General features: G+C 48.9%; 1 protein-coding gene across 1 annotated transcript in view; it reads right to left on the reverse strand.

Moving 5' to 3' along the window:
- Window positions 1–19,262, reverse strand: part of SYT17 (synaptotagmin 17) — a gene marked incomplete at both ends in the record, with an annotated part of 34,013 nt that extends 14,751 nt beyond the window's left edge. Inside the window, 5 exons of the mRNA XM_082292415.1 lie at window positions 8,469–9,088; window positions 9,506–9,654; window positions 14,746–14,894; window positions 16,196–16,213; window positions 19,248–19,262. Coding sequence (XP_082148541.1) covers window positions 8,469–9,088; window positions 9,506–9,654; window positions 14,746–14,894; window positions 16,196–16,213; window positions 19,248–19,262 — 951 coding nt within the window. The remainder of the gene's footprint in view (window positions 1–8,468; window positions 9,089–9,505; window positions 9,655–14,745; window positions 14,895–16,195; window positions 16,214–19,247) is intronic.
- Between the last annotated feature and the right edge of the window lie 4,549 nt (window positions 19,263–23,811).

A 23,811-nucleotide genomic window follows, 5' to 3' on the forward strand; every position in this document is an offset into this window, starting at 1 on the left:
AATACACACACTGAGCTACTCTGGAGATGGAAAACACACCAGCCAGGCCAGGCAGGGCATCACCCATCTGCCTGGTGTCAGGTCCACGCAAGAGTGCAGAGCAAGAGCTTCATCCCAACAGTCAAACAGTCCAAAGCCAATCTAGATCAGGTGTCAGAGCCCATTCCCAAGAGGAAAAGGAGCTGCAGTGGTACTGCAATCCTAACAAAAGGCTTAAGTATCTTTACTGATGCTCCAAATACTAGATTACAGGAACCAGAGACTAAAGGGCTGGGTAGACAGTGAAGGAAAAGGCTCTCAGAAGAGTCACAGCCTGAACTAACCCAAAGAACCAGGTTCATCAGCAGATGGGCCAGCACACGAGGCACAACCCCTGGCAAACACATCAGTGGCTCGGGGAAACTGAAGCTGGGGCTGCAGGGAAACCCAACCAGGAAAAGCATCTGATTTCTTACCCCAATTTCTTTTGTGACAGCATCTCGTGGGTCACACTGTGGGGCAGTATTGTGACTACACAGCGCCCACACTCACATTTACCACATGCATTTTCTTTTGTTGCTACAGTATTTTTGCTTCACTGAGAAGGCACCTCTCTTCCATCAACCTGGGCCAGCTCCCACATCACAGTGCTGCTCCACATATGTTTTAAGTTCTTTCCATCAGAAAGCCACTGCCCAGCACAAGCCTGACCCAATATGCACACAATACTCACAATTCTGGCGAGGCCAACCCATACCTGCACACACTGTGGTGCCCTGTGGTTGCACAGCATAAGGATCTAAGAGACTCACATCTAAGGTGGTCTAAACACCATCTAATTAATTTAAGCTATCACCTTTCATTTGATTTTGCCCAGAAATGCTCCTCTCAGGTCTGCAGCTGGAACAGCCTGCAGACACGTTTATCATCAGGAACAGTCAGTGACTTTTAATGCAGTTACCAGGACAGGATGGAAGCATCACAGTGCCCACACCACCACCCTCAGCAGGAGCCACATGAGGTGGCCCTCAACCACAGCTCATTTTTTTAACATATCAATGACATTTTTAACAAACCCAGTCCTACTTCCACTTGCATTCACTGCCAGTCAGGTTCCATTCAGGCTTAAATTCCTAGAAATTCAGGTGCATTTGGACAATGCAAATTGGGAAACTGATCAGTGATTTTATTACCTGCTGGGGAGAGACAAACAGCTCCAGCTGCAAATACCAAACTTCTGATACAGCCAGGTGGCAGGCTGGCATGGGGCAGTGATGCAGGACCTTTCCAATCACTTCAGGCTTACAGTGGTGAAAATCCACATTAACATTTGGGATAATTACGTCTGGAGCTGTCCATTGATGGAAGCTGCTGACCTTATCCAAGAACTGCAGGCAATAAGGCATTTCCCTGGGCCAGAGAAGAGCCATGAAGCTCACCAAGGGAAGGCAGATCTCCATGCTTCCAGTTTATTTGCATTTACATTCCATTTAAAAGAAAAAAAAGCCCAGTGTTGTGCACTGACAGTGTCAGGCTGGATCTGTAACACCCACTGAGGCACTGGCAGGAGAACCATGTCCCATCACCCCTGCAGAGATTATGGAAGGAGCCACTGTAGTGTAACCATCACACTGCTGCCTAACCCACCCAGCCTTCCACAAGTAAAGGCAGGACCTAATTTTCTGCAGGGCCTAACCTAAAAGGGGTATCGGCACCTCCAGAAAAATATTTTTGGCTATTTGAGTAAGGAGAGCTGTGAAATGCTATATTCTATAAGTGTGATCCACCAAAGGCAGCAGGCAGACTGTCAGCAGCTTTAATCAGTCTCAGATCAAGCCTGATCTCCCAAATCTCAAAGCACCTTCTGCCCCTTCAAGCTTCTGAAGAGCGCCCACATTTGTGTTAATTATTTGGGGGGAAGGATCGCACAGCCCCTGCCTCCAAGGCCAGGGCAGGATGGGTGTGCCCAGAGGCAGCAGGGCAGGCAGGGCACGGGCAGCGCTCGCAGCAGCACCGGGAGGTGTCTGCAGGAGGAAGCCCGGATTCCCGGCCAGCTCACCTCCCCAGACAAGTGACTCAGCCTTTTCAGGGCACTGAATGCCAGCAGCCAGCTGCCTCTGGTACTACAAACAGCATTCCTTCCAGCTTAGCCACGAGGATCTGGGAAACGTGCTTCAAATGCTGCCCGGTGCCTCAGGAGATGTCAAACGCCCAGGAAAATGAATCGGTGGCTGACAGGCACCACACGTCAGGCTGGCACTGCCCCGCCGTGCCGTGCTGCACCACGCTCGCCAGCTTCCTCCTGGGCTTCAGTCACCTGCCATAATTAGCAAACAAGCAAAGAATTCACGGGCTGCTCCGAGAAGCAGGAGGTGCAAGGCAGGAGGCTTTAGTTCCCTGTGCTTTTGCCAACAAGCCCATGCCCTGGCTCCCTTCGCTGATGTGACAGTGCTGCCCACCCACAGCTTGGAAACGCTCTGTGCTGCCAGAACCAGCGAGCCCCGAGCCCAGCCCGTCGTGCAGAGGCATCCTGTGCAGGCACAGCAGCACCGCCCCTGCTCTGTCTCACACCGGAGCATCCCCAGAGCTCAGGCTGAGAAGGGGGGATGCGAGTTCCTGCACGGGAGGTGCCATCGGCACCCTGCTCACCGGAGGGCAAGAAGTGCCTGCATTCTACACTTCCCAGGTCTTTTCATCAGGAAACGACAGCGCTGTTGGGTTTGCATCCAATGTTTGGCTCACGGCAGCAGCGTGCAGAGGTGCCCCTGCTAAGGCATCAGTGCAGCTGCCATTATTATGCTGATGACGCTTCGTGCCCAGATCCCAGATGACCCTGGAAAAGCAATTTCCTGTTTGATGAGATGCCGGAGTGACACCAAGTCTGGGATGTCTGAGACTCTCCTGAAGCTCTGATTAACATTTCACTCCCGGCTGTATTACACTGCCAGGTTGGATTTGCAGCCTTGGGCTTGCCTGCGATCCAGAACCTTCTCCAGTTACTGCCTGGGCTGAACCCAGAAATTTTGAACCAGAATTTTTTTCCGCTCTTTTATGTCATCTCTGAAACACAAAGAGGCTCCCTCAAAGGAAGATGAGCTTTTAATTAATACCATTTGCACATCTTGCTTGGACCAGGTCATTCCTTCCTCACAGCTTCCCCCCGACTGTTCCTTGTGCATTGCTACAACACCAGCAAAATTCTGCTGAAACCCTTCCCAACAGGAACCAGAGCACATTACATCACCACAGACATCTATGCATCGCTCCTAATGAAGTTTCAGATTGATTTTCCTCCTCAAGGTTATCTGTGTTGGTACCTCCAGGCACATTAGAAAACTGATGGTTTAGAACAGTTTGCTCTAACAGGCTTTCTGCAGCATCCTGTGACACAGCCATTGTTTTGGGAGGGTTGAGCTATTAAGGACCAGAACCTGAGACAAAATACCCTTACCAATGAATAGGAGCAGTGTTTCCTACATAACAGACACCAAGTGGATGTATGATGGAGAGAGTCACAAAATCCCTTCTGAAGTCTCACTGTCTTTGCATCAGTTTGGATGGCCATGAGAAAACCTCTATTGTGCAAAAAGCCTTGGGAAGAAGATACCCTATGGAGAGGCCCTGGAACACCACCAGCCTCTCCTCTGGGCTCCTCCTCAGGAAAATACACCCCACAGCATCCCAGTCCTCTGCAGGAAGGGCAAAGAGTGAACAGAACTGGGGGGAAGTAATGAGGTGACCAAGAACACAGATAAGGATGAAGAAAAAACAATCTAGAAGAAAAATTTTTCAGTGCTGCAGCTTTAAATACAGGAAAGGGGGAAAAAAACACTGAAATGGAACTGGGGAAAAATAAACATGCAGAGTGAAAGAAAAGAAGATAGTAGAACAACACAAGACAAAATATGAAAACAAATCACAGGTTAATTGCTAAAAATGTTGTTATCACGATGGACAAGCATCCATCACAGCATCCCAGCACAGTTCCAACTCCAGTGACCTGCAGGGTGGGTGTATCCTGCCCTCTGCCAGGCTTTCCCCAGGGCATCTCCTCCACTGGCCACAGGTAAATCCCTTCCAGGGTGGTTTTAACATCCTGCTGCTGAGCAAACACGGCCCCATGTAACCATCTCGTACCATCCTGAACATCACCACTGACAGGTTGTTCTAGTGCACTCATAGTATGAAGTTAAAAAAGCAAGTCCAATCCATACTCCCTCTACTATAAAAATGACTTAATTTGAGGGAAGAAGGAATTTCATGCTATTTACCCACCACAACTAGACAGGTTTTTTTTCTTTTGCAGAATGATCTCCAAGCTCTCATTACTGCTGGTCTAAAACATTTATTCCTGCCCACTCAAATCTGCCAAAAGAGAAATGAATCATATGTCAATAAAACTTGGGGTCCTGAACATGTGCTTCAGAATTAGTTTTAGTGGTGAAATATGTGAATCTGAGCCCAGCTACAGCAAGGCCTGCCAACTTCATTCATGGTAATTAAGTGAAGCCACACACATTTCAGGGGATATTTAAGGAGTGCAGAGTGTTCCTACGGGGACTGGACTCAAGAGCCTTTCCATGAGCAGCTACCACGCTTTAGAAAGGCATTAATTACCCTGCAAGAGAAAGCCTCCCAGAACTACCAAGGATGAAGGATTTGGCAATACCTGACATTTTCTATAAGGAATAAGTCCTTCTGCTTAGCTGCTGGTTCTGATGATGCATCGGGTGGCAGCTCCCTCGTGCCTCTGCTTTGGGCTCGATCCCCCTGAGCACCGAGTGCGTGATCCAAGCTCAGAAAGTGCTGATGGGCAGGTACAATCTTCTGCCTGAGGCTTGGCACCAAGGAGTTGGTTGCACTGGTTCCTCAGGCTGAGAGGACAGCCTGCTGCTCACCTGTACTCAGGTTCTCTGGCCACCCACTGCTGCTGGCAGCAGGACAGAGCTGCACGGCCGCCTCGTTACACCCCGGCAAAGTGCTCTGCTTGCTCACTCACAAGCAGCCCCGTGAGCTGGTAATGAAGATACTCCTCCAGTAAAGAGGAGCTCTACATCCCATCCACAGGCCTAAGGAGCTGATCTTGGTCCAGCTCGCAGTGGAGCCAACAGAGCTGTTGGCTGTAGAAGCTGGACCATGCCTCACCTGGGAGAAGCTCGCTGTCCCTGCTGACACTGCACACACCAAAAGATTCCTGGATTTCCCCACCTTTTGCAGCTCACTGGGGCTGGCACAGCCCTGTACTAGGGCAGGGTTCCAGCTTTGGGATGAGGGAACTCAGTGTGATGGCAGGACAAGGACTCGGCCCCTGACTTTATCAGCACACTCAGTGGCTTCCAGGTGGAGACAGCAAGTGCAAAACACACGTTCATCTTAACTCTTGCCATTTGGCCACTTTCTCTGCTCTGCCACAAAGCCTCCCACTCCCACCAGTCTGAAGAGAAAACTTCTCCACAGCTCCTGCCATCTGGATTCACTTTCCTCCATCTCTCTCCAGCTCATGATGTTTCTGCCTATAAATTCCAGTCTGAAAAAAAAAAAAAATCCACGTATTTTGTGTCTTTCATCTTCACATATCACGTCTATGACTGCCTGTGCTTCTCTCCCTCCTGTTACTGCTTATCCAAGCACCTGCTTCAGCCTTTTCTCCTGTGGCTGGGGGTGCTGCCAGCTGCTGCTCCGTGTCACAGCCCCGGGGCAGCCAACCCAGACTGGCAAATTTTCCTCGACTAATGATCAGAACTGCACCACAGCACCACAGCAGTTTGTGCTGCTCACCAGGATCCAAGGACACCTTCTGCAAAATAAAATGCAACTGCACGTAGGTATTTTTTTGCTCCCGTCTGTCACCATCTCTCAACACAAAGCACACTTCAGCAGGCTCAGGTTCAATCCAACAAGAAACTGATAAAGGCTGTCTGTCCCTCAGCTAATCAAGCAAAAAAGTGAGAAGTATAAAAAAAATTGTCAACATGTCAAATCTATCATTCCACAGGCAGAAGGTTCCAACTAGTGATAAAAAAAACCTCAGAAATTTCCAGCACAAATATCACTGTTATCGAAAGACATTAAAATGTATTTTTTCAAAGCAATAAGCTCTATTGCTTTACTTCTTCCAGGATTTATCTTAACCCTTTGATCAATGAATTTAATCATCACTAGGATGAAACATGCCTTACTCAATGAACTTAAAAAATTTTATTATTGAGAAAATATGGGAAGATGATGCCAAGCATCATCCCTGGATGTCCTGTACAAGCATTGTTGCTCCCTTTACAGTTGCAGTCTGCCCATTGAGGTAAAAACATCAAAATGGTATGAAAGGACCACTCTACTGATCAAAGTGTGGAGGACTTTTTGCTTAAGTTTTTCCATATGATAGCAAGGGGATAAATGCAAAAGGCTTCTAAGCCTGCCCATTCAAATGGAGTTTTGTCCTTCTCCTTCCTTTTATAAATATCAGAAATGCCAACTTCTGCATAAATAATTTATCTTGAATGCTAGTGAAGCAGACAGCACTGCTGAAAACAGCAGCAGCTTTCAATGAAACTTTGGAGAGGGGAAAAGGAAGAGCTGGCTCCGAGCTTGGCACACAAAGGCAGAGATGATCTTTTCTAATCAAGGTCTGTATTAGCTGTGGAATGAGTCCATGTAACTCATAAAGAGATGCAAAATACAGAGAAGTATTTATCATGCAAAAGTGGGGAGTGGGGAGAGAAGCAAAACTGCACGGTGGGAGTCACAGGAGGATAATGGGATGCAGAGAGGAGGGCTCTGCCCTCAGATACACAACACAGAGTCCATGATGAGCTGCTAATACCAAAAAGGAAAAGGAAAAAAATATTGTTGCAGGCATTTGTAAATGAACATTTGGGGGAGAAGCTCTGACAGTGAGAGGGTGCCAGGGACATGGTTTAGTGGTGGCCTTGGCAGTGCTGGCTTCAGGGTTAGACTTGATGATCTTAAGGTCTTTTCAGACCTAAACAATTCCTTGATTTTCCTTACAAATCACTTTGTAAGAACTGTCCCCTTGCCCCCCACTGCCTCTTCACTGAGCCAAGCAGATCCCACTGACACAAAGACATGTCCTACATAAACACATGTTCTGGGTCCCCATGATTTTGACTTGTGCACAACTTTCAAAACTTTCCCTTCTTGCCTGAACCTGTTCAAGCTAATCCCACAATGCTCCTACTCCTGTTACAGGAAATCCAGCTGGATAATCCTGCAGTTACCTGGAGCACTGATCTTCCTCCCCCTTAGGCAATGCAGCAGGTCTGAGCAAGAGAAAACAGCGCTCCTGGCCCCTCTGCACACCCAGAGGGGGTCAAGCAGAGTCAGAGCCCCAGCTGGCTTCACTTACAAACACTGCCTGGGGTATTTTCCTTCTGCAAGTGTCTGGTCACAGATTTCCACTCCAAATCAGACTCTTGAACCCACAATGTAAAACAGCAGTGAGGCCAATGATTTACTGCTCATTTCATCCAGTATCTCTGGCTATGGCACCCTTTCGTGAACACCTAAAAATCAAAGAAAAAGTGAACCATCCAACAGGGTTTAATTCAGCAAAGACTCCTTGGAAATTGCAGTTGCAGAGCTGGAAAGGAACTGGGAGAGGCAAGCTAATTACACCAACCTCGTGTGACACTCCTGTCCTCAGTACAAACATTGGAGATGCTGCTCACACTATGTTCTTCTCTTGGTTCTCCACAGGGTTCTGTGCCTCTAGCTACGTGGGTGATACCACTAGTGGCAAATTTGGTAGGTAAGCACCATTCCTGGCTGCACAGCTCAGATCTTTCCACTGAACAGCCCTTTACCTGGCTGGCAAGGAGGTGGCCCTTCCCTGAGAACAGGGATGAAAGCACACAGACCCTCTGCATGTCCTCCTCCCATCCCATCGGATGGCTGACATGCCCAAAATGCATGCAACATTCCACTTGCATTAGACAAATGTTTGTGGCAAATTTAGTTCCTTCGGGGATCTGATGAAAATAAACCTATCACTCCTGTGCAGGTTTTTGCTCATGCATTATGCCACAAGTCTGTGTAGATTTCATCTTCTACCTGTTTTGTTGAATCAAATCATTACTGAACCAGCACCAGTGGTTCCCCTCATGTCCTCCAAGCACAGGAATGACCTGGGCAGGACAGTCACTGCATTCCTGAGAATGGATGCAGGTCACTGCAGTGATGAGAAGCACGTTCCCAAAGGTGCAGACTTCCAGAGCAGTCGTGAGTTGTTCTCATTTAAGCTGCCATAGGATCTTTGGTCATGACTATTAAAGACAGCTCCTCTACCTCACACTGTTAGTTATGAAACCAGTCGTAGGCCCACATTATTCCAACCCAGCAGATGCTGTGTTAACAAGATGACAATTACTAATTAGAAACAGCATTACTTGCCAACAGGCAAAGGAACCACACACACACACAAAAACCCAAAACAGCAAGAAAAACTGTGGCAATAATCTGATAAATTCTGTTACCTGAGAACTAGGCACAAGAGCTTTCCACCAGTGTCCACCTTTCACAAGGTCTACATCGCTCAAGGGCATTGACACTTTGCCAATAACACAATGGCGTGAGAATTTGTCAAAATCCACTACAGTTAAAAGCAGAGTTCTTCTCTGGGCTTCTAAAAAGGGGATTTCAAATGTGTACCTCTCCTCAAACACCGGGTTCTGCGTTTTGCGTTTCACTCCGGTCTGCTTGGAGTTCTTCTGATCGGGAAGAAGGCAGATCTTCACGTAGGGGTTGGAGTGAGCCATGTCTTGCCTCGAGCCGTCGTAAGAAATTGGAGGAGGCAGATCTTTAGCCTCGATGACTCGCACTATTAGATAATTATGCAACAGATCGTACTGAGTGCTAAAGTGCAGCATGCCCAGCTGGTACTTGGACAAGATCTCCTCGTCTGTCAAGGAGTCCATATCATCGCTATTTGAGTCAAGAGAGTACAGCCTTGGTTCAAATTTTCTAAAATAGTCATCTGGGGTGTAGGTTTTTCGCAGGATAGTTGGCTGAACTATTTCTTTCTTAGCTCCTATTATTCCAAACTCGATGGGTTTGATGTCAACTAGCGGAGAACTTGGCCTCCTCGAGTCCAGACCTGAATGAGAGAAACACACAAATCTGATTGTTAGAAAGTCCACTAAAGCAATTACAGGCGTGCATCAGCTTTGGGTGCTTCTCTGGGTACAGCTGTTCTGTGTCTGTGCAATGCCAGCACAGTGGGGCTTTTCCCCCTTGCACTGCCAACAGTTAAAGCACCCTCAGCTACGCTGAAGCACAAGCTCACCTACACCTTTCCCTCCCTGTCCGTTCTCATGTGCAATTACCACGCTTATGCTTCAGCAAGAAAAACAGGGCTGGCCCCTTCCACTGTGCTCCTGCAAAACAGGATGAGATCTTAATCAATGTACCTTCAACTTGACTCGGTTCCCTGTCTAAAAGATGAAAGAGCAAGCACTACAGTTTGATTTTCTCCCCCACAAGAATTACATTAATGCTGGAAGGATGACCTTACTTGAAATCCGCCGCGTGAGGCTGTAAGTGGACCGTGATGTATCTGACGACGACCGCCTTCTGTCAGGGGAAACATCCTGAAGAGTGGGAGGCAGCTCGCTGATTGTATTATCAGAGTCTCCATCTTTGTCCTCATTTTGGCTGCTTATCCTGTTACAATGAGAGACCTTCGGATGATTCAACCCACTACAAGGAGTATATACAGAATAGCAACGTGTTCTGGCATTCCAGAGCTAACCTTGGGTGCTCGTCCCTCAGTGCTGTGGGGAATCTCCTGATCTACCTGGCAAGCAAAAGGCTGAGCAACTGACTTCAGACCTATGCAAAAAGCAGATTCTTCATCTTTCTGCCTGTCTTTCAAGCAGACTTTTATCAGTATTAGAGCACGACACAGGCCACTAAGACACATACAACTCAGATGTTGATCAGAAATATTATACTTCTCTCTGAGGGGAAAAAAAAGAAAAAACAAAACCCCACAAACCTCCAACCGTAGCTTCCTACTGTAATTCACAGCTACACTTTGGAAGCACAGACTTCACTAGGAAAGAACCAGCATAGAAAAACCAGCATGCTCAGATATCCCAAACCTACCACACACCTCCTGGTAAAATATTGCAGGTTTGCCAGTAAAGTTTCAAAACTTGATCTCATAAACACAATTCATTATTTGCTACTTATTGGAATGCCTTTTTAAATAACTGGCTGCTTTTTATCCACTTCTATAAACCAGATGTGATTCTCACCAGACAATAATTTTACTGCCCAGGGGTCTTGGTGGGAGCAGGGAAGCTGGCAGGATCTAAATGGCAAAGCAAGTTTTGTAGCATCTTTGAGAAGACTCCACAGAAGGCTGCCATCATAGAGAAGTCCACATGCAACTCCCCTTTCAGTTTGCTTAAATGTATAGGTGTACACACAAGTTGCTTTTAAATAAAACAACATTCTGGTTGACAACCCCAACATGTCACAGCTGCAGCAGCTCCTGAAAGAAGTGGGGATCTCCCAGCTTTGACTGAAAGAAGGGCAGGAGCAGACAGCAACAACTACAGGAGGGAAGGTCTGCAGCTGCGTGCTCAGAGGGGAGCGCTGCCCGTGGAAATGCAATCACACAATGGGGACGTGACGTGCGGTGCATCCTGCAAAGCAGCCAATCCACGAGGCACAAAATAGCAGCAGATCACGAGGAAAGCAGCAGCACAAAATGAGCAAAGCAAAGGGGAATTCTCTGTGAATTTTGCTTCCAATCCACCCTTTCTGTGTGCACAGCTCAGCTGGGTATAAATGAAATATATTGAATCATTTTCACTAGTAACTGATGACTGGAGCAGAGCAACTGATATATTCTGCAAAAAGCAGTAAACTTGCAGAAAAGCCCAACAAGCATTAAAAAAACAAACCAACCCCAAAAACCAACTGGAAATTCTTATCCAAGCCCACAAAGTCCACAGCAGGATCCATGCAAATCTCACCAATTCAGACTCACACAACTCATCCACACTAAACAAAAAAAATCTGTTAATAATCAGAACCAAACCCTCTGCTAAAGGGGCATACAGTATCTGCACAGCTCTGCAGCCAGCCCATTAAAGGCAGTCCCAACCATACAGTTTGATATATAATCAGTACTTGGAACACAAATAGCTTTTTCATGCCTAAATGCAGGTCCACACAATCACAGGTGGCATTTGGATATGCCTGTGTTTGAGAAGCAAATGCACAGAACGAGGCAGGGTGAAAAGGGAATCAGGAAGAGAGGCATTAAGGATGTTCTACAATGGGTAAACGTAATAGTGAGTTAATAACATACAGATGACCTTTAGTAAGGAAATTGCTACTGAGCCACAATAATTTTTCCTCAAATAAACTTTGGCTCTGGTTAAAGCCGCTCTGTTTCTGTTTAATCCGAACCTTTGGAAGGAGGAGTCACGTCCTGATTTCAATTCAGTCTCACAGTGGGCACTGTTTATCTTTGGGGTTTGTGTAGGATATTCCATAACAGGCAGCTCCAACGTACACCCTCATTCCCAGACCATTTCTGCAAGGACCAGGATGCAAGTGCTCCTCATGAAATAAGAGAAGTTACCATGCACTCAGGTCAATGCAACTGGACTCATGGCAGGAATGGGGTTTTTTTATCTAAGTTGCCACTGCAAAAAATTCAGAAAGTGAGAAAAATCCATATTCTTTCAAGAGGAAGGGCTTAAACTTGCAGTTTTATCATCCACTCCTGAATTTCCAGGACAATGAAGTGTCTCAGAGCTGCCAAAGGGAAAACCTAGGGCCAGAAATAAAGGATGGGTCATTAACCACGGGCATTTACATGTTTGCTCTTCACCAATCAGGACCATAAAAACGGGTTTTCCCTGGGGCATGGATAGGAAGGTGAGGAAGGAACAAACTGCGTTCTACATTACACCAGTGTGTCAGGCCCATGAAGAAGAGGCAAGATGGAAAGATCTCAGCTGAAAACTTAGATCTATTTTTAAAACACTTTCAGGCTGCATGCAGGGAATACAATAAATTGATTTGTTCCCAAATTCAATGCATGCATCTACATGCAAAATACGGTGATGTCAAATCTGTTTTTCATTGTAGGGGTTTCCACTAAATACAAAAACCTCCTTTTCAAAAATAAGAGAAAAAAAAAAAAAAAAAAGAGGGGTCAACTGGCATACACAGATCCCTGAGCACTTAAAAAACATACCCATTAAACATCTTTACACCAAGTCCAAACTCTTACTCTGCTCATACATCTAACTCCAGAGACCATTCCCTATGTCCAAAACTGATATAGAGATATAAAAACATAACATCAACACAGTGAAAACAGAATTCTTCTTTGGTTTCTGAACTCTGAGTCAACGTGGGATTATTTCCACCTTAAACATGCACACACCAAAGGCTTGTCTCTCCCATTCATCAGCAAACAAAATATACCAAATCTGGCTCTTGCCTTTTACTTTCTTTTCCACTTCATCTTCCAGCCCCTTGTTCCTCTACAGCCTCACTTTCTCCCCCTTTCCTCTCAGTCACATCCCCTTGGGTCCTCTATTTCTCCCTATCTCCTCTGTTCTCTTTGTCCTCCTCACTTAAATAATTTCTGTGCCCCCTCACCATTTTCCAACAAAACCACCCTGGAACCACAAAGCGCTGTCACACTCCCTGGCACCACTCTGGGTCCACGCCAGCTCAAGAGGAGCCCGCAGCATTTTCAAGCAAGCAAATCCTCATCTCCAGCTTGTCCTTCAGCATGTGTTAACAGGCATCCCTAGAGACCACAGGTTTGCAGCTGCCACAGGAGATGGTGACTTCACTGATCCTAAGGCATGGCAGCGTCCAGGTGTCCCAGCAAAGCAAAGCTCCTTCTCTCCTGTGTCCTCCTCTTTGGTGCCTGCTGCCCCTCTCAGGCTTTACCTCTGGGAACTCCCCTTCTCTCAGCACTAGAGCAGAACAGGGAGACCCTAACTGCACCAAACCACCCGGAGCTGGATGGAAAGATGGATAAATGGCCTGGCCTGGGGTCCCAGGGACCTTCCCAGGGCTGTCAGCATCCACAGGTGAAGCCTAAAGCACAACAGGGTTGGAGAACTGGGTTGTTTTTCTCCAGAGCATGTTGTCCTCTGCTTATGGCCATTCCAAGAAGTTACTGTAGGGGCTTTCAGATGGAGCAGGACCAGGGGGAAACAATACAGGCTGGAGAGAGCATTTCATGAGTCCAAAGGTCTCCATGTTCTCTGCCTGTGGCAAAGTCCAACTCATCTGCAAAGCCACCATACACCTGAGACTTGAGACAGTAAGAACAGGGCTTCAGTGCTCACATTGCCCCTTTAGCCACATAGAAGAACCCAAGAGTCAAGAACTACACGCTGGTACAATCACTGCACACCTCAAAACACACTGGCTGTCCCTTCAGCTACTCAGCACACCAGATAAGCTCTGAATCGTCCTCTTGCCACAAGCCCTGCTACTTGTTCCCAAGATGTAATTGCTCCTGCACCAATCTCTCCACATCCAATACTGCAGCCTCATCACTGTGCTCTCCTGTGCGTGATGCTTTCCTATTTAGCATTGATTTTGTTTCCATTCCCCATTAATTGCAGGTGAATCCATTTGTGACCATATATCAGACTCTTAAATACACTGCTCCACACTTTAAAACCACTCTAACACATCTTGAACAGCTCTATTTTTATTGCTTCAGTATTAATTACCATCCTGTTCTACCTGAATCCAAAAGAGTACGTGGACAAGACTGTGATTTAAACATGAGAAAATTTATTTCATACAACACCAAGACATGAACCTTCCAGAGCTGACACAGAATAACAGCACATACTCACAGGAGTAGATAAAATTACCTGAGTGTCTCAGTGCCCAGGGACCAAAGCCTGAACATCGTATGATGCACTGAATGGCCTCTCCTGTGCCACAAGTTCTGGACACTCTGAAGCCATGTCCATCAAATGGTCTGCTCCACAACGACAGCCCAGCCCAGCTGACAAGGCAGCCACTGAAACACCAGAGAGCTCTGCTGCCTTCTGGGTTTCACTAATTCCTCCATGGGGTCACCCCTGTGCTGCAGATTCCTGACTGAGAGGAGGAAGACTTCACTGACTTCCTTTGTAATGGATTTGCAAATATACTAACCAAAGCTCCAGATAAAACTTGGTGCTGTGGTTCTTTAATGATTTGAGAAGAAATTCTGAAGAGTGCTATGGAGATCAAGTCCTGCTAAATGAAACTTAAATGAATTTCCCCTTCAGAGCACGTAGGAGCTATGCTTTTTCATCTGCCTATGTGATAACCACCTTCATGCTAGGATAAGAAAGTATTTAGAAACAACCTCATCAGCATTTCAGCCAAGTTGAAGTGCTCCAATTCCAAAATGAACTGGTCCATTTGAAGAGGGAAGAGGACTGAAGATGAAAGGCATCTTTAGAGAAGGGGGCACAGCTAAACCAGTTATGAGCTTGCTATGCCAGCTTACAAAACAACTTCTGTCTTACCCATCAGAAAAGGTTTTTACAAAGACTGACCTTGCTCTTTAAGTTAACAGAGTTGCCCTTTCTCACCATGCCAGGAGAAGCCTGCATTCCCACCCTCATTCATTCCCTCATTCCTCCTGCTCTCTAACTGGCACCCTCTGAATGTCCCATTGCAATTCATATCAACGCTCTCACCATAGCTGAGCAGTCCTATTCCTTGGTTAAAACTAGGAAATCATGCATCTAAACTTACAGCCAGGCTGGAGTTTGAGCAGGAAAAGGTCCCAGGATTTCAACTTCATCTTCATTTGTTTGACAACAGCTACAGTCGAAACACTTCTGACAACAATTTCTGCAAGTCCACCGGCACAGCAAGAGATCCGAGATTCGAGCGAGCAGACCCTGGAGCCATTGGAAACCAAAGTACAAGATTACAACCCATCAACAGCTATTGAGAAAAAACATTCAGCTGTATTTGTGTTTGTGTTTCTGCAACAGAACATTAAGAACTATATTTATTTCATCTATACCAACAGACAAGTGCTGTGCAGTTACCAGCCCAACGCCACTGATGCCATAACAAGGCAGGAAAATAAGCATTCTCTGCAGGTATTTTCCCCTCTAGTGGCAATGTATTATTATGTAGGTTGGCAAGAGGGTGATTTACAAAGCACTATGGCACAGCAATATGCTGGAGTGGAAACATGTGTATTCCTCCACACACATCAACAATCTAATAGATCAGCAAACACACAACAGAAGGAATTAAAACCAGAAGGTAAGTGAAGCTTTGATTTAACCCAGCGAGGATCTATTTAATTAACACAGCGATGTGAACGCACTTCATCCCTGTAGATGTACCAGTAATATTTGTACAACCCATACACACAGAGCATTACAGCCCAACAAACTCACCACTAAAATGGATTAGCCAGAGCACGCTATCCTCATGCTCCCCCTCTACTACGATGATTAATTTAATGAAGAACTTTCAATGATATTTTTTAGAAGAATAGTTGACCCAGAAAAGTCTTTAATTTCTTAGGTTTCCGTGGTGGCTCTGGCAGCACCACTTTTAACAGTGTCAGCTCCCCATCTGAGTGGCAGCACCCTGTGGCCCCATTTCCATGCCAGACCCACAGCCTTACCCCCACACTTCACAGCTCTGCTTTGAGAGGAGCAGAGAGCCAAACCTCAGCTCATTTCCCACCCACAGCAGCCCCAGCTTCACGAGAGGGCTCATTAAGCAGCACAAGGGCACTGCTCTGTGGGCACAGAGCAAGACAGAGCTGCAAGGGCACAGCACCTGCACCCAGGGTCACACTGCTTTACAGCTGTATGTGACCTTGCAATGTTCCTGAGAAACTGAAGAAATAAAGTGTATGAGAGATTCTCCACGGTTATCTCCCCAAAATACTCGAGACATTTGCAGTATTCGTGAGTGCAGACCATGTGGAGGGGTTTCCTCAGAGGAACCTGATCTGCAGAGAAGACTTCACAGGAACAGGGCTTTTTGCTACAGTAAAACACACATTTTTTTTCCATAAACAAAATCTGGGCATTGCAAGCCAAAAAATTACCAGCCCAAAATGCAGTGCATTACTTCTATCTAGGACATCAGTAAAGAGTCAGAAAATACGACACAATCCTCTCAGGATGGAGCGAGGAGACAGAGCGGGGAGTGAATCATCAGATTAACTCACCTCATTTATTGGTTCCAACTGTCCTTTTAGACATCCAGGGTGAAGCAAAGGGGAACAAAATGAAAAAGACAAAAACAAGTTAGCAATGCTCAAACAACTTTACATTTTCTGCCACGACATGCCCCAGCCTGGGATGAGTTTGAGTTTCTGGCAAGACAGTACCTTGTAGATGTTAGAGGAAAAAGAGGTCTGACTGGGCACCAGCTTCTGCCATTTCCAGTCCTTCCCCACAAAGCTCCCTCTGCTCCTCCTTTCCCAGGAGCAAAACTCCCAAACCCATTTTGAAGCATGAAAATCCTGCTCCTTGCTCATGGGTACCACACGCAACCACTTATTTTGTTTTCTTTAGTAACCTGCCTCTAACTGCAGCAACTACTTACTGCTGACAGCAAACCACATCCAAATTTTTGGGTGGAAAAAAAGGCTTTTCGCCATATTCAGCCCATATCAACACAGTTCCAATGCCAACTCATTAAGGCAACATTTCTAGGAAGGAGTGCAGACTGAATGCTCTCCATTACACACACATCACTGGGCTCCTTGAGCCTCATCCTCAGATGTCACTTGAAGAACACAGAAGACAGAAGTTAAAGGCTGAAGTCCCACACTCCCATTCAAAAATCTGCACTGCAGCCACCTCCCCCAAGCCACAGAGAAAATCTACAGCAAAGAGAGAAGGCATCACAAACCAGTTTTTCATTCACAAAGCCACCCCTAGAACATTATCCTTGACCCATTATCCTACTCTTCCAAATGCAGAAATTGGTTCCTAGCTTTACGCTCATGACAGGACAAGAGCAGCCTTTTATTAAGAAGCTGGGATGCAGAAGTTGCCTTTAGTTCCAAGAACTCTCCCATGGACCATGTTTTGGTGCAAGCCCTCCTTTGAAACTTCTTGGAAGCCAGTGCTTCTCAAAAAGGCCACCACTTGTTAGAAGCAGTTAAAAGACTAGAAGAGCTGCAGTGCAACGAGACAAGACAGTGATTACAGATACCCATGGGCCAACTGTTTAAGAAAATTCTGAGTGGTTAAAAGGGCTTTATAATTCCTTATTAATGCAAAGTTGCAGCCAAAGCGACAGTGTTTTAGCAGAGCTGCAAGGAGGATATTTAAACTGCTCTGAAACAAAGCGTCTGGATCGGTGCCACGCGATTGAACGCCGAGCACATGTCATGAGAAGAGAGGGCTTTTCCAAATGGCCCACAGGGACACACGGCAGGCTCACGTCAAGCAGCCCTCCTGGTCACCATCCATCACAGGGATGTGAGCCCACCCCTGTGTGCCACCGGCCCCGAGGGCACACGCAGCCATCCCACAGTCCGGTGACAGAGCGAGCCTGTGACCACCCACAACCGGGAGGGCAGGGATAAGAACTGAGTGTTACAGCGCTGAAGAGGTAAACAAGTCAACAGCGCCATACAGGGCTGAAATGCGGGGGCCCATGAAAGGAAAGCAAACACGACCACCTGTTCAGCTTGCACCCGGCACGAGGGTCAGGGCTGGGCAAGGGCAGGGCTCTAGGGAAGGCTGCCCCAGAGGCTCTGGGGGATCCCCGGGAGCACGGCTGCTGCGATGTGCTCAGCAACCCCTGGAGCAGGGCTCAGCCTCCAGGGTCGGGGAGGCACCATCAGCTCTGCCACGTCATCCCAACTGGCCGAGCAGACAACAACCCAGATGGGAGTCTCCAGCCACGAGGGAGCCCTCATCAAGGGCGAGGTTGGGGGCTGGGCTCCATCTCCACAACCTGTTGCAGGGCCCCTGGGTGGGGGTTTCCTGCTCCAAGATAGCACAGCCGCCAATCCCAGCCAGTTCCACAGACCAGCGGCAACAAACCACCGTGGCAGTATCCCCAAGGATGCTGCAGCAGGGTGGGGTCCTCACTGGTCACAGACCGTGTTTTGCCCCCGCAGTTACACCCCAGGAAAGACTCACAAGCTCCATCGGCAGTGGACACCGCAGCCTGAGGACAGTGCGGTCCCCTCAGCCACACATCCCCCACCATCGCACTATGATTGAGACGCCGGTGTGGGGAAAACGGGATGTTGCTGCTGTCTTGGTCCTCACCCGGGTACCCCCCCCTTGTACCCACGGTTCCCGACGGCCGTGCTGCTGAAGGCCTGCCCGGCCCCCCTCGGGACCCCGCCGAGCCGGGGGCGTCGGGAGCCCCGAGAGCCCCGACCCCGCAGGACACCTCGGGCGGGTCCAGCCGCGGCTGTTCCAGCCCGACGCCCGGGGCAGCTCCCTCGGCATCCCCATCCCCATCCCCCGAGCGGGAGGGGACCGCGGGGGCACGGCGGGGCGGGCGGAGGGCGACACGGCCCCGCGGGACGGCGGGCACGGGCGGCGTCTGTAGCGGGGTCTGCAGCGGGGTCTGCAGCGGGGTCTGCAGCGGGGTCTGCCCGGCTGGAGATGCTCCCCCCCCCCGCTCGGGTCCATCGCGAACTGGGCGGCTGCGCTCGGGGTAAGGGCTGGTAAGCGGGCGGCTCGGGGGTCGCTCAGGGTCTGAACAAGCCCGGCAAAAATTCAGCCCCACCATGCTGGGAGAGCCCATCCGTCACCGCGCAGCCCGGGGCTCCCCGCAGCCCAGGGCACCAGTGCCCCCCGCCCCGGACCGTGCCCAGGCCGGGGCGGCCCATCGCATCTCAGTCTGCCCGCGGGGTTCAGCATCCTCCTCCCTCCAAGAAGTCCTTGTTGTGCGGGATCGGGACGGGCTCTCACGTCCCCGGGGCCATCCCGCTCCCCCAGTAAAGAGAGGCCCGAGGGCTGCTCGCCAACCCCGCGGGCATCCTCTTCTACCCCAGTGTCTCGCTAGCAACAGCTGCCGGCCCCGCTCCTGCCCCGGCCCCGCCTGGCCGCTCGCCGGGGGCTGCTGTCGCCGCCGGGAACTCCTCCCCAGAAGTTAACCCGAAGTTGAGCACCCGCACCGGGCGCGGAGCACGGGGGGACCCACCGCGGCACCGCACCCGTCCCGCGGACGCCCCAGAGACACCCCCCCCGCGTCTCCCGGGGATCACCCCCGGCCCGCCGCGCCGCTCCCCGCTCCGCACGCACCTGGATGTACGCCATGGCTCCGCGGGGCTCCGCGGGCGCGCACGGCACCTCCCGCCGCGCGGCCCCACCCGCGCCGCAGCGCGGCACCGCCCCGGGCGGGGGGACGGGGGCGGCCCCCGGGCAGCGGCGGCTCCGCGGCCGCGCAGGCACCGGCAGCGCGGGGACCCCGCCGCCCCCGCGGGCGATGGGGCGGGTGGCGGGCGCGGGGCCGGCGCTCCGAGCGGGCGGGCAGCTCCCGCCCGGCCCTGCCCTGCCCGCGGAGCCTCCGCGGGCCCGCAACAGGTCCGCCGCAGCGCGGGCGAACACTGACCTCCAGAGGGCCCGGCGCGGAAATTCAGGGATGCGAAGCCCTCCTGGCCCCCGGGACGCGGCGCGGGAGGTGCCGCTGGCGGCGAGGCACGGCTGGGCAGGTGCGAGCGGTGGCCGTGGCTGATAAAGCGATTTCACAGCAGCGCTTTCCCGAGAAGAGTTCGCTGGATGAGGAGACGCACCTGAGTTTCAAGACAGATGCAGCTGTTTTGTGAGCTTGGATGAACAAAGTCAAAGCATACAAACTCACACCTTCCCCAGCCGAGATGAGGAGCTGGAGCGAGCAGAGAGCTTGTAACCCACAGACCTCAGTGAGCATCGTGTCCCTGCGCTGCTGTGTTGGGTCCAGCCAGAGGCAGGGTGGGAGGGAACGCGGTCCAGCAATGGGCAAATCCCACCACGTGGGTGGTTGGACCTGGAGAAGCAGCAAAACACTCTTGAGGTCAAACTCTTGGAAGGGAAAGCACAGGAAAAGTGGAGCTTTTTGGCCGTTCTCTTGATCACTTGATGCCACCCAAATTAGAGGCTTCCCAGCATCCTGGTGCAAACAAAGGCTTCTGCCCTCGGTTTTGGAGGAAGCTCTCAGGCTATGCTTCTGGTACCTTCCTGGTACATTGATTCACCCTAAACCCTGGGTAGAGGCAGAGAGGCAGCAGCCACATCTCAGCCCAGCCGGACGGTCAGGGCACCTCCCTGACTCACAGCAGCTCTGACTCACCACATCTCAGTTTACTGTGGTGAACGGTGCAAACATCTGCTCTGGAGAAGGGGACACTGCAGCTTCAGATATTGGCCAGCCTAAGAACATTGGTGACTGCTGCTCCTTGTGGTAAGGAAGGAGCATCTGGGGCAGGATGTCTTTGGAAAGCTCTTGCATTACTGATCTTGTTTAATGGCCCATTTAAGTTCTCATTGAATTCAATGAAAAACTGCTGCTGACTTCGTGGGAAGGGCCATACTCTGAATTTTAAAAAAAATGAACTTTCTTTTTCCCCAGGGAGAGCAGCTACTGCTTTAGAAGAATAATTATCACAGTGGAGATAAGCAAGTAAAAGCCTGTATTGCTTACTTGTCTCAGGCAGTTTTGAGCACATGATTAAGTGGTGGTACAAGTTATTTGTCAATTTTTGCTCTGCAATTCTTTTTAATTCCACTTCTTTCTGAGTGCCAGTGTTTAAAATGTCAACCTTTACTTTGAATATTGTTGCTCTTTTCACCACCGCCTTGATGCAGCTTGCAATAACCAAACGCACAGATTTCCTTTTTTTTTTTTTTTCTTTTTTTCATGTTGCAATATAGTGGAGAGAGGCTTAAGCTTTCAGGCAGTTTTTTTGACTCCTTAAAGGCAGAATGCTGTGAGTCACAAAACTGTGGCAGGCACTACACAAACATTATGTGCATGTTTGTACTTATTTCTTTGAAAACTTTTAGGGAAGAGAAAGATCAAATGCTGCATCACTTCACAGTGACTTTTTTTGGCTGACACATGTAAGAACTACAAGCCAAAAAAGAAGAGCAAAAGAATGGGGGGTCGCCAATACTATTGATTTTTGCATGAAAGGAATGCCCTCTTTTCCCCTTCACATGCTGCAGTAGCAGCTTGTAGCACAAAGCCATGAGATACATCTGCTCCCCTTGCACATTTAAGTGCCTTTTATACCATGGCATGAAGGCTTTTAGATGATGTTCTCCCAGCACACACATTTCACTAAGCAAGCACAGCTCTAACCCAAGGAATATGATGGATTCAAAACAGTAGACAGGTGGTTATTGTAAAATCTAATTTCAAATCTGCATATGGCTGATGCTCTGATTAAGCTCTGCTTCTACAGCACTCAGAATAAACAGATCCATTTGACATGATGACAACATAACCTTTGGATGTCCTTTGCTGTGCACGCTCTGTGTCTGATAAGACACATTCCATACTTCCCACATGTAATGGCTCTGATACAGATGGCGAGGCTTGCAAATGCAGAATTTTTAAGCAGAAAACAAGGAAATGAATCCTGCTTTTGCAGAACATGATTTTATGGCAGATTTCTATTCTTACTAATACACACTGGGACTAACATCAGCTACATCCAAAGCATGCACTCAAATCATTACAACCAGCCCAGCAAGTAGCAAAATCTACCTCCAGCACAGCAAATCAGTTCAGCAGCTTCTCAAACAAACCAAACCGGGGATGTTGGTATTCAAAATGCCATGCCATGCCCAAACCCACCCAAAGACTTTCAGCTTCTTCGTGCCTTAAAGTTAAGAGAGAAAAGCATCACTCTGAAAAAGTAAAGAAAGCAAAGGAAGGCAATCTGATGGCTATTTCAAGGCATTTTCATTTAAATCCTCCTAAAGCAATTGACAGTGCTTTCTGCTGCAAGGGGGAAGCAAGAAGAAGAGAGGCTATACAAGGTAAGGTGAGGTGTCTTCCTCTGCTGTTCTTTTGCCAAGTCCTTATTATCACCACTTGAGCCTGCTGGAAGAGCCAGCTACCACTCTGCCTAAAAATAAGCTTCTTATCTCCAGATGTTTTTATAAATGACAAGCCACTGTAGCTGGTGCTTCCCCACTGCTGTTGGCAGCTGATAAAGGTCCAGATTCTCTTATTGTTACAGAATTGACTCAATTTCCTTGCAGCAGAGTCCCTCCAATAATGGTATCTGCAATTAACTTTGCAGAACCACCTTTAGTAACATGTTTGTCTCTTTACAGGCTTCTTGGAAATGCAGTTTCTCACCCTCTGTGATTTTCAGGCTTTTTTCTGCCTTTGGTTTGTACCCTGAAGAGGCAAGTCCAGGAGATTTTATTCAAGAAGTTCTGGGCAACCAGGAGCAGGGCTGTTCCCTACAACCTGTACCCAGGAGAGGCCATAGGGACCTGTATTTATTCTAGCTCTATGGCTGACTCAGTGTCAGGGGCAGTGTCAGGGGATGCCTGAAGTGAGCTGAGCTCTGCTTCCTGCTGATGGCAGAGCTGCAAGCTTAGCCCTGCCGGCTGCCTCCCAGGCTCACGTGCTGTTCCTTTCAATCCTTTCTCCCAGATTCCCACCAGGCATCATGCCCAGACAGCTCAGTTTGGAGTGAGGAAGGTCATCCCTTCTCCTAGATCATCCCTGGTGTACTTCAGGGATCAGCAAGAAGCCTGAGCTCCAGCACCTCCATCCCAGGCTCTGCTCCCTGGAGGCATGAGAGAGTCACAGCAACTGATCTTGTGCCAGCGATGATGCAGTTTCCAGCAGGAACTGGGCTGACATCAGCGTGACAGACACAGATTCCAGCTACTGACAAAAGGGGAAGATGCTACAACCCATTTCTATGACTCACCCAGCCTTTGGTCTCAGCTGCCTCTAAATGAGCTCATCAACACCACGGACACCTGAGCATCTGCGTGGTTTGAAGTCAAGATACCATTGCCCAGGCTTCTGCATCACCAGTGGCCAGCTGCCCTTTAGATTTCATTGCATTTCCCTCTTTCTTCTCTGCAATTTTCCTAAGCTCTTATCCCTTTCTGGTTGGCATTACCTTCCCTGTGCTCCCCCTCTTGTCACATCTCCTGGACCCAACTCAAGCCCATAGCCAGGAGGAACCAGCTGGTGCTGTGCCCTGGAAAACTCTCCTCTGCTTCACTTCACAAACAGCCTCTGCTGATGCTGCATCTTGCAGCACATCTGGGTTATTAACTGGCCACCTGGCAGCTCCCTAATTGGTAATATCAGTAAAAGCACATTTTTCTCTTTTCTTAAGTCCCCAGATAAAGCAGTTAAATTTGATCTAAGATCCTCACATCCTTGTTGCCTCATATAATTTGTAATGGCCTTGCCTATGCCATAAAAAATAACAGCAACTCTTTTGCACTCACACACTTTCTAGTTTCTCTTTAACATACACTCTGGCAGGGAACTGAATGACACAGCATAATCTGCTAAAGCTTTTTCTATAGTAAACAGAGATAAAAACCACAGCCAAAGGGCACGCAGGCTCCGAGGAAGCAAGCACCGTGTGTTATTGTACCAAGCGCTCCGATCCAAGCTCCTGCTCAAAGGAAAGCTGTCCCGGAGGGAGCTCTCACGCCCGGTGCGGTCCTGCTCCTCTGCAGCGCTGGTGTGGCACAGCAGAGCCCTCGGTGCCTTCGCACAGGTCACCCGTGCGAGCCGAGTGTCATCAGCAGAACGTGCTGAAGGGGCGCGGTGACCGCCAGGTCGGATGTGTAAACATGAATCTGAGGGGGTGTTCTTCCAACACCTCGTTCTGCAGTA

This window comes from Coloeus monedula, assembly GCF_965178545.1.
Source record: "Coloeus monedula genome assembly, chromosome: 16".
In the NCBI taxonomy this organism is placed as follows: domain Eukaryota; kingdom Metazoa; phylum Chordata; class Aves; order Passeriformes; family Corvidae; genus Coloeus; species Coloeus monedula.